At 39.8% G+C, this 12338-nt stretch overlaps 2 protein-coding genes across 10 annotated transcripts in view; one reads left to right on the top strand and one right to left on the bottom strand.

Moving 5' to 3' along the window:
- Arhgef6 (Rac/Cdc42 guanine nucleotide exchange factor 6) overlaps positions 1-12338 on the top strand; it is a 109480-nt gene extending 97142 nt beyond the window's left edge. For 7 of the 9 annotated variants that reach the window (XM_077107373.1, XM_077107372.1, XM_077107370.1 and 4 more), the window contains 6 exons: positions 191-211; positions 1725-1818; positions 2907-2984; positions 5780-5879; positions 7920-7974; positions 9943-12338. In XM_077107373.1, coding sequence (XP_076963488.1) covers positions 191-211; positions 1725-1818; positions 2907-2984; positions 5780-5879; positions 7920-7974; positions 9943-10083 — 489 coding nt within the window. In that variant the 3' untranslated portion in view covers positions 10084-12338. The remainder of the gene's footprint in view (positions 1-190; positions 212-1724; positions 1819-2906; positions 2985-5779; positions 5880-7919; positions 7975-9942) is intronic. The other 2 variants (XM_077107374.1, XM_077107371.1) reach the window with 1 other exon arrangement.
- On the bottom strand, positions 9152-9469 carry LOC143639194 (protein BEX3-like). The gene has a single exon (XM_077107379.1). The coding sequence runs from the start codon at positions 9458-9460 to the stop codon at positions 9152-9154; it is 309 nt and encodes a 102-aa protein (XP_076963494.1). The 5' UTR covers positions 9461-9469.

Raw genomic sequence — 12338 nt, 5'->3', positions numbered from 1 at the left:
ATTCTTTGGACTTCTGCATGATAAATTGCACCTGAAACTAATGTGGGAAATGTGATGATATTCTTTCTGTGTAATTTATGATAACACTAACATTTCAAATGTTGTTTTAGAATTATTGATAAATGGATTTGGTCATTATAACCATCGACCTCTCACGCTCATCTTCTCTTTCTTTACATATTCATTTTAGAGGATGTCTTATATCTTAAAGGTAAGGGTAGAACAATATCTTTGGCTTACAGTGACATATGTTGTGCTGTAACCTTTGATAAATGAAGCTTTGCTTTATGCTTGTTTTGTCCCTTGTTATAATTGGTGGCTCAAATATGAAGATGCGATTCTGACATGTAAGTACTTTCTTCAAAAAGCAGGCTTGTGAGAGATACATAAAAAAGTGTCATCTTCTATGTAATGCTTTAAAAAGGTCCATTTCCTGTTTTTTTAAATACTGTTTTTTCCTCTTATTTTTGTCACATGTGAGTTTTTCATGTCTGTCTGTTTTTAAGCCCAAGTGGATCACTGTGGCTAAGCAAAAGGAATGAAATTCTTTGTTTAATATATTTTCTTTCTTTTTTCTAATTTGTTATATATGACAACATAATACATTTCAATTCATAGTACACATATAGAGCATAATTTTTCATGTTTCTAGTTGTATACAAAGTAGAGTCACACCATTCAGGTCTTCATACATGTACTTAATTCAGGTCTTCATACATGTACTTAGGGTAATGATGTCCATCTCATTCCACCATCTTTCCTATCCCTATACCCGCTCCCTTCTCCTCTCTTCCCTCTGCCCTATCTAGAGTTCCTCCATTCCTCCCATGCTCCACCCCCCATCCCCTTTATGGATCATCCTCATATCAGAGAAAACATTTGGCATTGTTTAATATATTTTAAAATACTAATGATCATTTATGCATCACATATATACATTGCATGGAAGATTGGGATAAGGTAATCATGACAGTTTTTCCCTAATGTAAGATTTAATCCATTTGCTTGGATATTGACAATGAGCACTCTTTTTCAATTTTCTCATCATTCTTAAAGCAAAAGCAAATTTAGTCATTCTCTTCTCCACTGTCTACTAATTTAAAGTATGCTTTATGCATATATATGTCAGCTTGTCTGTTGGTATATTACTCCTAACCCAATCATTTATTGGAAAATCCTTCACTTGGCTCTTCTCTCTGAGTTTGGAAAAATTACTTAATCTGTCTGTCTTAATCTTTCCCATTTGACAAATGAACATTATACTTTTTGTGCTGCTGTTGCTAAAAATACTCTTAAAAGTAGTTTTGAAGCTCTTTGAAAAGTGATAAATGCTATATTATTAGCCACAGTTATTATTTAATTCCCTTCAAATGGTATCACTGGGGAACATAAACCAATTTAAAAATATTATTATTTTTTTATAGGGTTGGTACCCATTACTTTCTCTGCAGATGGTACCCTAAAGGCATTTGGTCTCATCTTTAGTAGACTGTCTCCATTCTTATTCTCATTGTTATGGCACTTGAGAGGATAATATCATCGCCTGTATTTTATCTAACCTTGTAGAGTTTATTTGAGTCATTTTTATTATGTAAGGTATTAAATTTTGATGCACTCCTAACTATCCAAATAAGAGAAAGGTATTCTATTGTGTTTAATTTGCTCTATTTTAAATTGAATTTGGGAGAGAATTTTAATTCATTAAGAGAACTTTATCCTTACAGGAGTCCAGTAAAAGCCCCAAAACAATGAAGAAGTTTCTTCATAAAAGAAAGACTGAGAGAAAACCATCAGAGGAGGAATATGTAATTAGAAAAAGTATGTGTTTTGTATTTTCTGAAAGTTATTTATGGATGAACTAACATGAGAATTTTTTCAAAGCACTTGATCAGAGCAATTTGTTCTTGGCATCATCAGTTACATAAATGCATGGATAGGTTTGGTCATCTCTAAGACTTTTAAATAAGTATTTCTTGTCATCTTAGGCAGACATCATCTATTTTTATGACACCGAACATTTTACCCCACCTGGTTTAGAACTGCTAACGGGACCCATTTCCTAAGGATACAATATTTCTTCCTCTTAGTTTCTGATGGCTGAAATGTTTTCCTGTACAGTGTAGACTAAATAGATCTGAATACTGAAGCCTTTCAGGAAGTCTAAAGCTCAGTGATGTTTTCTGTCAAGGAATTGGCCTGCTGACATCTAGAAACAGGGCTTTATTTAGAGGCAAGCTGCAAAGCCAGTTAGCCAATCATACATACCTATTTGGCTATAATACTGTGGACAAGGTACTTTGAGACTCATGTAAAAAAAGCAAGTCTCAAACAGGTGGTAGTACTATGTGCATTAGTAAAAATTATAGTTTGGATGAATTCTTGCTGGATTCTAACTTCTGCATGCCTCATCCCCCACACACACCTTGAGTATTTTCATCAACTTATTAACAGGGTGCCTTCCAGTCATTTCAAGAATGAGTTGGGGAGATGGGTGAGAAGAGGGAGAGACAATGAATATGCCAGCTGGTTGGAAAGATGGATGGGGGTTAATGTGGAAAGTTTTCTAGAGAAGTCGAGCCTTGAAATTTGAAGGAGAGGAAGGCTGTGGTATATTGGATGAGAGCTGAAGCCAGTATCAAGTCCACACTGTGATTTTGTCCTCCAAGAGATGGCAAACAGGACTGTCCAATTTAGAGTTCTGGGCTGCAGGAGCAGGCCTCTCTCAGTGCAGAGCTCTGTGGGGTTGCTATCACTCTTCTTTAGCATGAGGATCTAATAGTTGTTCCTACTGCCTTTTAGAAACATTACTCATCAGAGAGGTTGGTCCTTGGTGGTGAAGTGTGCTGCATCATTTTGAGGGTTCAGAGGCACTGATCTATGAAGTCCTTTTTAATTCAATTTGACAGGTACAGCTGCTCTGGAAGAAGATGCTCAGATTCTCAAGGTGATCGAAGCCTACTGCACCAGCGCCAGTTTTCAACAAGGTAATGCCTCAACTAGATTCTTTCAAACTACTTTCTCTAATGACTGGTGTTTCTTCCTTTACTGCTCACTGCCTCTTAGACGAGAGAGAGAGAGAGAGAGAGAGAGAGAGAGAGAGAGAGAGAGAGAGAGAAAGAGAGGGAGGGAGGGAGAGGGAGGGGGGAAGGGAGGGAGGGAGGGAGGGGCAATGCATATGGGGTTGCAGGGTGTGGAAAGCAGCTGACTGAGTGCAGAGGAGCGGTGCAGGACTGCATCTTTCAGATAAGGTGGTTTTAGCTACTGAGCGGTTTGTTTACCACTGTTGCTTTTCACCCAGAGAGAAAGAGATGCAAGAGGGAAAAAGTTGGAGGTGATCGAAATGAAAACAATTTGAAAAAGCCATTCATTCTCCTTTGAAGTACACAGATACCTGCACCAGCACTAGTTAGGAATTAAAGAGCCCAGAGAGTTCCTGTTTCTGTGAACTGATGCTAATCTCATGTTAGAGGCAGATTTGGAAAGGAAGTCAAAATACTATCTTTGATCAGCTGCATTTTAAACAAACAATGCTGCACCAGAATCAAGTTTCAAAGTTTCTCTGAAAATCTGGATATGTAGCAGTGTAGCAGGGCTGTTCAAAATGTATGAGATTGATCAGGGAGCTCTGAGGTGAGATTATTTCCCTACACAACTTGCAGGCTACAAAATGAAAGCTGGATTATGTTTTCTGATGCTTTATAAAAGCCAGGTCACATGGATAATGTCTTTTTTCTGCCATTATCATAGACATTCAAGATACTGATTGTGAGGTTTTCATATTTGCATAAGAAACAAATGCCCCACAATGCTCCATTTGAACAGCCACTTATCAATCACTTGGTGTGGGAGGGGACTTTTTTTTCACATTTATTTATCTGTTTATTTAAAATCATGTTAAAAACATAACATAACAAAATTTATCACCCCAAACCATCATAAGCATGATATTCAGTAGTGTTAACTGTATTCACATTGTTCAAGATGAACCCTTGCATCTTTTTTTTTTTATTGTTGGTTGTTCAAAACATTACATAGTTCTTGATATATCATATTTCACACTTTGATTCAAGTGGGTTATGAACTCCCATTTTTACCCCATATACAAATTGCAGAATTACATCAGTTACACTTACATTGATTATATATTGCCATACTAGTGTCTGTTGTATTCTGCTGCCTTTCCTATCCTTTACTATCCCCCTCCCCTCCCGGGAGGGGACTTTTTAGGCAGACTGCTTTCACATATTCTTTCAAAGTATCTTGAGTCTGTCAAGAGGAAAGCATTCCACATGGAAGTCAACCATTTGACCATGAAGGGACACTTTCTGCTTCACAGACAAAACCTGGCTGTGACTTCAGGCATGCCCAGTTTTGAAAACAAGTTTGGAGGATGCAGAAGAAAAAAGTCAGAGCAGTTTTTATTGTGAAAGTTAGGAGTACAAGGGAGACAAGCAGACACCAGAAGGAGCATATTCCTATAGAATCTGACCTCATCTCTGTCCCCCACCACTTCTTTTTACTTCCATAGTGTTCACTCATCTACTCACAGGCGAAGGTGTAAGCAGGTGTCCTAGCCTGAATATAGCCACGTTTATGCCCCTTCTCCTTAGCCTCTCTTTTGCATGTTTGACAGATGCCAAGCCCAGTCAGATGTCCTGTTTCCTGGGAACTGACTGCTCTTTGTTTTGCTGCATTTATTTATCAGTCAGCCAGTCTTCTGTACACTTATTATGTATCTACAAAGTGCTATTCCCTGGAGAATGTAAAGACACATCTCACCTCATGAAAGCAGGGCATGATCAAGTGAAGGCAGTGAGTTTACAAAACTCTGAAGGAACTTGGCCAGCATCTCAGAGAGACCAAGGATTAAGCACTTGAGCTCATAGAGGAAGGATCCAGAAAGAGGAGGAAGTTGAAGATTCAGGAGAGCTGTTTGGTCAGGCCTCCATGTCTGTTTTGTCACCTTTACTGTGCCATTGCCTGGAGACAGTCTGAGCAGAGAGAAGTGTGGACACTTGAAGCTTTTCTGCTGGCATGATGATCTCATTCTACCCTGGATCAAAATAGTCTTAAGTGGCTGGGCATGGTGGCACATGCCTGTAATCCCAGTGGCTCTGGAGGCTGAGGCAAGAGGACTGCAAATTCAAAGCCAGTCTCAGCAACAGTGAGGCGCTAAGCAACTCAGTGAGACCCTGTGTCTAATAAAATACAAAAAGGGGCTGGGGATGCGGCTTAGTGGTTAAGTTCCCCTAAGTTCAACTCCCTGAACCCCCTAAAAAACAGTTTAAGTGACCCACCATTCCCTTTTAGGACCACAAAGAGAAGAAATGAGCAGGAATGCTGCTTCTGGAACCCTTCAAGAGCATTGTGTCTAATGCAGTGCTGCTTTCAACCTGAGCTTTATTAAAATTATAGAATAGCATAGCATAGGATGTGGTGTGAATGTCCTAGAGAACTGCAGGCATGGAGCAATTGCTAGTTAGCTCTTTGCTGCAGCGGGCAAAACAGGAAACTCTGGGAATCTTGATTGAGAACAGCTATTACAGTGATCATTTCATGTTATTTTTCTGAATGCAAAATGCCCCCTCCAAATTAAGTAATATATTTTAGCATTTAGAATTTCTTGTGCTAGGAAAAATAGTCAGCAAATATTCATCTCTGAATACAAGGTAGCAGGATGCTATGAACAAAGACCCAACCTTAATGATAGTGGAAAAGAACTAATTCTTACAAGTAATTTTTGCTAGTCACTTATCCCTCTTGCAACCCTCATTTGTAGGTGCTCGCAAAGATTCTGTTCCACAAGTCTTACTCCCCGAGGAAGAAAAAATCATCATTGAAGAAACCAGAAGCAATGGCCAGACCATAATTGAAGAAAAGTGAGTAGAGCAGGTGACATCTTTCCTGTTTTGTCCAGGGGCTGGAAAGAAAGTCTAGTCCTCTGCTGAGCATACAGTTGGGGGCCTTGGGAGGGATATCTCCCTTACAAAGGGAAGGAAACATGGGGAAATAATGGTGGAGGGACCAAAATCCTCCAGAACAATTCCATTTGCAGCCAGCTCCTCCAGAAAGTAATGTGCTTCAGAGCACCCAAGAGTTCAGTGCTCTGGAAGGTATATAGGAATGCCATAGCTGTGATTTCCCTGCCTACAGGGGTGCCTCTCACATTTTTTGAGTCAGGGCTAGTCTTTCACATGGTTGACCTCAAAGTCCTACAGTAATCCAGTGAGACAAACATGATTCTCACCACTTTTACAGATGAGGAAGCTGAGATTCAGGGAAATTAAGTCTCTGATCTACCTTTCACAGAAGTAAGTATGACTTGGAGGATAGATACCTTATGGCTCATAAAATAAATACAAAGTAGTTAAAATTAATTTGTTTAATCTTGAGTCATTTCTGAAGTCAGACCTGAATTTGCACAAGATAGCACATTTCAAAGTGCTTCACATCATTATGTATTCTTATATCTGGTGTATAAAGTGATATGGCAGAAATGGTGAAGCACTTGGGCTGGGGTTGTGGCTCAGTGGTGGAGTGCTCACCTTGCATGTGTGAGGCACTGGGTTCCATCCCCAGAACCACATCAAAATAAATAAATAAAATAAAGATATTGTGTCCATCTACAATTAAAAGAGAGAGAGAGAGAGAGAGAGAGAGAGAGAGAGAGAGAGAGAGAGAGAGAGAGAGAGAACGAACGAACGTGCATGCACGCCCAGGCCCGGTTCAACTCTTGATTCTGCTACTCATTAGTTGTATGACCTGGGGCTACTTCCTTCACCTCTCTGGACTTGTTTCCTCATATGTACAATATAAATGATAGCAATGCTTTTAAAGTTGTTATATGAACAATTATAGTTAAGTATAAAAGCCTAGTACTCAGTACATAAATATAATAATAATAAATTTTATTATATCTATATTAGTCTTCACAATTTTCCTAGGGTTTCAGGGAATGTGGTTTTTATCCCCATTTTATATGCAAAGAAACTAAGACCAAGAGAAGATGAGAAGGAAGCTGGTTACCCAAAGTTAAAAGACTAGTAAGTGGCAGGATCTGAACTGGAATGTAGATCTCTAAACTCCTTGTTCAGGGATAGAGCCTGAGAGGAAAGACTGCTTCACAGCTTATCCAGGGTACTTCCTCATTTTTTGTAACATATGAAATAGTCCAGAAATAATGCCCTGATTTTGTGTCATGTGAGGTCAGTTATGGTCGGGTAAGTGAAAAAGGCAATGGTTTAGCAGAGCTACTGTAGTATGGACAGGGCCTTCTGACACTTCTCATTATACATTAAGTGATATTCATTCCTGCCTTAAAGCCACAGAAATCCAAACCTTATGATGGGAATCTAAAAAGTTAAACTCATAGAAGCAGAGGAATGGTTGCTGGAAGCTGTCATGGTATAGAGGAAATGGGAACTTGTTGGTCAAAGGGTATGAAGTTTGGTTAGGCAGGATCAGTTCATTTTAGTAGACTTCATGTACAGCATGGGGTCTAAATTAACAATACAGTACTATATATTTGGAGTGTTCTAAGAGAGTAGATTATAAGTGTTCTCACCAGACACCTTAAATATATACAATTTTATTTGTATACCTTAAATATATACAATTTTTATTTGTTAATTATATTTCAAGGTGGGAAAAACTTTATGATAGTCTGTCTCTTGTTTTCTGGTTATACAAGCTGGGAGTAGCCAAGGAGGAGGGAATTACAGAGAAGGTGCATTACACGGCTCTGGAATGCAGCAGTTGTTCTTCCATGAAAAGAAAGCAAGGACTAGTCAGTGCAATCCCATTCCCCACTGGCTAGAGAAATACTGCTTCCCAGGATCCATATGTTTATGGAGTTCAGTATTAATTAATTGTATGTTGGTGCCAGTCGTTCATCTGTGAATTTTCTCTTTATGTTCTAGAAGCCTCGTTGATACTGTTTATGCCTTGAAGGATGAAGTCAAAGAACTGAAGCAGGTAATAAAATTAAAAGTCATTTTCTCTGATAACAGAACCTCTCCATCTTCCTTGCTGCCCACTGGGAGATGCTGTCAGGAAAGGCCCAGGAGCAAGGTGGTAAGGGGGAATTTTTATTTTCCTTGTGTCATCATGGTGGGTTTTATTGATTTTGCCATGTGGCCTGGAGTTTAGATTTCTGAGGCTTACTTATATTCCTACTTATCAGTTTGAAATAGGGTTCCAAACTTAGTTATGATTATTTTGTTTTGACATCTGTAAACAGAGCTTCAGAAAAGGCATATCAATCAATTGTGTGTGTGTGTGTGTGTGTGTGTGTGTGTTAGTCAGCTTTTCATTGCTGTGACCAAAATACCTGACAAGAACAACTTAGGGGAGGTTGATTTTGGGCTCATGGTTTTAGAGGTTTCAGTCTATGGTCTATTAACTCCACTGCTTTGGGCCTGAGTGAAGCTGAATATCATAGTGGAAGAGCCTACTGGAGGAAAGCTGTTAAGCTCATAGCAGCCGAGAGGCAGAGAGAAAGAGACTGAGGAGCCAAAATATAAACCCCAAAGACACATCCCCAGTGACCTGTCTCCTCTAGCCTTATGCTACCTGCCTACAGTTACTACCTAGTTAGTCCATTCAAATTATTAATCTATAAAATGGATGGATTAGTCCACGAGTTAGGTTTCAGATCTCCTAATCTATTTCATCTCTGAACATTCCTGCATTAACCCAGGTACTTTCAGGGGACAACTCTTATCCAAATTACAACAGCATATAAATGTAAAGAGAACCATCAATCATGGTTTGTGGATCCTTAGTGAGTTTGATGTGATTGGAACCTCTTAGGTAAAAATACCAAGCTGGCATTTGGGGTTGTGGACATTGTGCTCAGGAGATGGGGTCACTACCAGAGTTGTTGTTGTTGTTATTATTATTATTATTTTACTTTTTAACTGCTTTATTAACTTTAAATTTTTCCATGCAAATGGGTAGAACTCCACTGCTGGCAGAAACTTAGGCTGGGTGCAAAGGCAATCTTCATCAGAAGCTGGCAACGTAAGACCCACTTGACACATGGAAATAACAAGGTTTACAGCAAACAGATCAGTAAAGGCATATTGGGAAAATGCAAGGAAAAGGAAAACAGGGGGAATCACAGTATTAATCTCATGGAAAAGTGCAGAAGTCAAGGCATAAGGCAAAATTCATTATGATGGTCATGGTGATTAGAGAGCTCCCCCTTAAGAATACCAAGACAATTTCTCAACTGCAGTTCCCTAAGTTTTCTCCTGATTTCTCTCATCTCCTCCATGAACATTTCCATAGCATCTCCATCTCCTCCCATCCCATCATTGATCTGCCTATTGGGTATGGCCCATCGAAAATTAGGGGCAAGTTGGCAGGCCTGTCCCCATCTATTATTTCCTGCAGGCTGGTAGCCTTTACCTCCTCCCAAAGGGCGGGTCTTCCTCTCCATTCTGCAAGGCTGCTCCATTTCTTTGTTTTCCTGGGCCTATCCTTGCCTTCTCCTCCTCCTCTGGATTCTCACTGCTAGGTGTGCTGCTGCGACATTGGGCCCCCACAGACTTGCTTTGCTTTCCCTGGGCCCGATGCCAGCCCACCATGCGCAGGGCAGCGGGGAGCTGGTAGCTAGACATGAGTGACCACTACCAGAGTTATTTGGGAGGTCCCTTAGTAGACACTTGGTTGAAAGAGAAGACACTAAGTGACAGGAGTGTTAAATGAAAAGAGGGCCAGGGTAGGTCAGACCTCGGAGAATGCTTGTATTTCAGTAAAGAGGAATGGAAAGGGTTGAGCAGACACAGGTGAGAAAATTGCTTTGTCTTAGAGGCTGCAGGAACAGAGTTTGAGAAAGAAAAAGTGTAATCACGGGTAAAGGGTGCCAAGAAGATTAGCAGGAAGAGCCTGGGAAAGGCTCGCTCTGTTCAGTAATTGACAGGTCTTTTTCCATTTTAGGAGAATAAAAGAATGAAGCAGTGCCTAGAAGAAGAATTGAAGTCAAGAAGGGATCTAGAAAAACTGGTCCGGAGGCTGTTGAAGCAAACAGATGAGTGCATTCGAGCTGAATCCAGTAGCAAGACCCCGATTCTTCCATAACCATCACTGTGCAGCTGGGCATTGTGCTTTTGGTGCATCTTCAAATGTCTGGCTGAATGATTTGACTCATTTTGCTCACTTCTATGGCTTCTGTTTTGTGTTTGAGTCTCTCTCTGTGTGTATATGTGTGAGTGTGCTCAGGTATATGTGTGTGTGAGTCTGTGTTTGGGTGTTTGCTGTTGATCGATTATTGGTTGATTGGTTTTTCTTTTCAATGGGAAAAAGCAGAAGGTGGTGGTAGAAGTGGCCCCAGCATCTTCTTCTTTCAATAAGAAGGAGAAAAGCTAATGTAGGCAAATGGCTTCAGTGTTCTTCAGATGGCCTTCATTTTGCAGTGCCTCTGCAATAGCCATTGCCCTCTGGTCATGCTTTTTGGGTTGACTGTTTTCATAAAGTAGCTGGCCATGGAGTAATAATTATGAACCCAGGTTTCCCTCTTCACTTCCTGTGCTCAGCTGCTCCTCAGTACCTGATTTACTGAAGGCAGTCTTCCTGAGCTATGAGTAGAGTAGGGATCTACCCGACTATTCCTAGACTGTCATATGCCACCCTTCAATCACACCATTTGAAACTATTGCCCTATGTTGTCTACAAGACCAAGAAAACTATAGTACCCTGATATCTTTTGTGCGGGTGTACATTTTAACTAGGTGGAGCAGAAGCTCTGGTCATTCATGCCAACACCAAATCCAGCAGCAAATTACATTAGGCAATCCTCCTTCAGCTGCAGAGTTGACCAGCTCTTCCTAGTGCATGATGGGGTTCCCTCCTCCAAGCCTTCTGCCTAGTGTGTAAGTTCTATATTTCTTCTGTGCTTTTAGCCAACCATACTGAGTGCTGTGTAAACTAGTATGTATGTGCTTTGCTTACTTTTTAAAAAAATGAACTTAGAATGTGAGTGGTTATTTGACATTGCATATTCAAACTGCAACCTCTCATTCTTTGAAAGAATCTACATTGAGAAGATATTGTGCCCTAATAGACATGTCACTCACTTTATTGCTTTTCCCCTTTACACCATGAGAAGTTGTAATAATCATTAGCCTCTTTTGAGTAGGACTGTAAGCATTATTTGCAGAAATGTGAAGTTGGTCCAGTTTGTATATTCAGAATGAAAGTCTCCTCTAGTAGCTCTGTTGGTTCCTAGTGATGCTGATTATTTGAAACTGATTTACTCAAGTTACTTATTGAATCAGACCATTGATTTTGTAAGTATCCCAGAAATTAGAATTGTGAGAAACCAGGTTTAGAAGAGAGTCACAAAAGAACAGTGCACATCCAAATTCAGCTCAATTCAATGTCTATCCAAGACTATAGGACAGAGTAATGCAGCCCACTCCTCCTTCCCACTTAGACAGGGGACATTTGGACAGATGGGGAAGGTTACTGGAAAGAAAGGCAAATAGTCAATAGGCTGATACAAGTTGTCCTGCACAGATACATTTGATGGATTCCTAATAAATGTGCGATTTGCAAATGTTTAAAAATCAAACTTGGAACTTGAATCCTTCAGCTTGCTGAGGAGCCCTTTTGCTTTCTGGCACTGAGAGTCTCAGGGTTCCATAGCTTTATGGTACAGGGCTTCTGTGTGCCTGCTGCATGGCAGAAATTACAGCATCCACAATCCAACATCAGCCAATCACACACAGACATCTTTGGAAGGTAAATAGTGAATATTTCTAAGAATGGTTGTTGTTCGGTTTTTAAGTGCAGAAGTTTAGATATGACATCTTTCACCTCAAAATTAAAACAATAACAACACAGATCTTCACATCTGCCCTGTCTGCGTTAGTTAATGGCTTGCAATAAATGTGCAAAGTATATCCATAGGAAACATTTTTGTGACTATAAAATATTTTAGTTGATTGCTTAAGATATTGAAAGATCTTTATTTTAAAGTGATATGTACATATGCATGTTTTGGGGACTTGGCCCTTCTGATGAGAGGCCCTTGGTACTCTGGGTAATGAAGCTTGTGCAGAGAGCTGTCCGTGCTCATACACTAAACAATAATATAAAGGAAATGAAGCCATGTTAACTCGAGAGAAGTGTCTTCATAGCTATGTTGTTTACAATACTCTATAAATGGGTTCTTGTTCCTCTGTAACTAAACTGCTGCCTTTAGAGGCCTCTCAGTTTCTTCTCTGTCATGTCCCTTCTTACACAAGCGCAAATTTTCTAACTTGTTTTTAGTTTAAAAACTTTTAAAATTGACATTTTCCATAAAGAAGAATAAACAGTGCTTTATAACATAA

The sequence above is a fragment of the Callospermophilus lateralis genome, chromosome X, assembly GCF_048772815.1.
Source record: "Callospermophilus lateralis isolate mCalLat2 chromosome X, mCalLat2.hap1, whole genome shotgun sequence".
Classification (NCBI taxonomy): Eukaryota; Metazoa; Chordata; class Mammalia; order Rodentia; family Sciuridae; genus Callospermophilus; species Callospermophilus lateralis.
The sequence above is the reverse complement of the archived record's forward strand: the minus strand, read 5'-3'. Positions and strand labels throughout refer to the sequence as shown.

Excerpts from the sequence above, each read along its gene's own strand:
- LOC143639194 (XM_077107379.1), bottom strand. The coding sequence starts at position 9,460 with ATGGAGCAGCCTTGCAGAATGGAGAGGAAGACCCGCCCTTTGGGAGGA.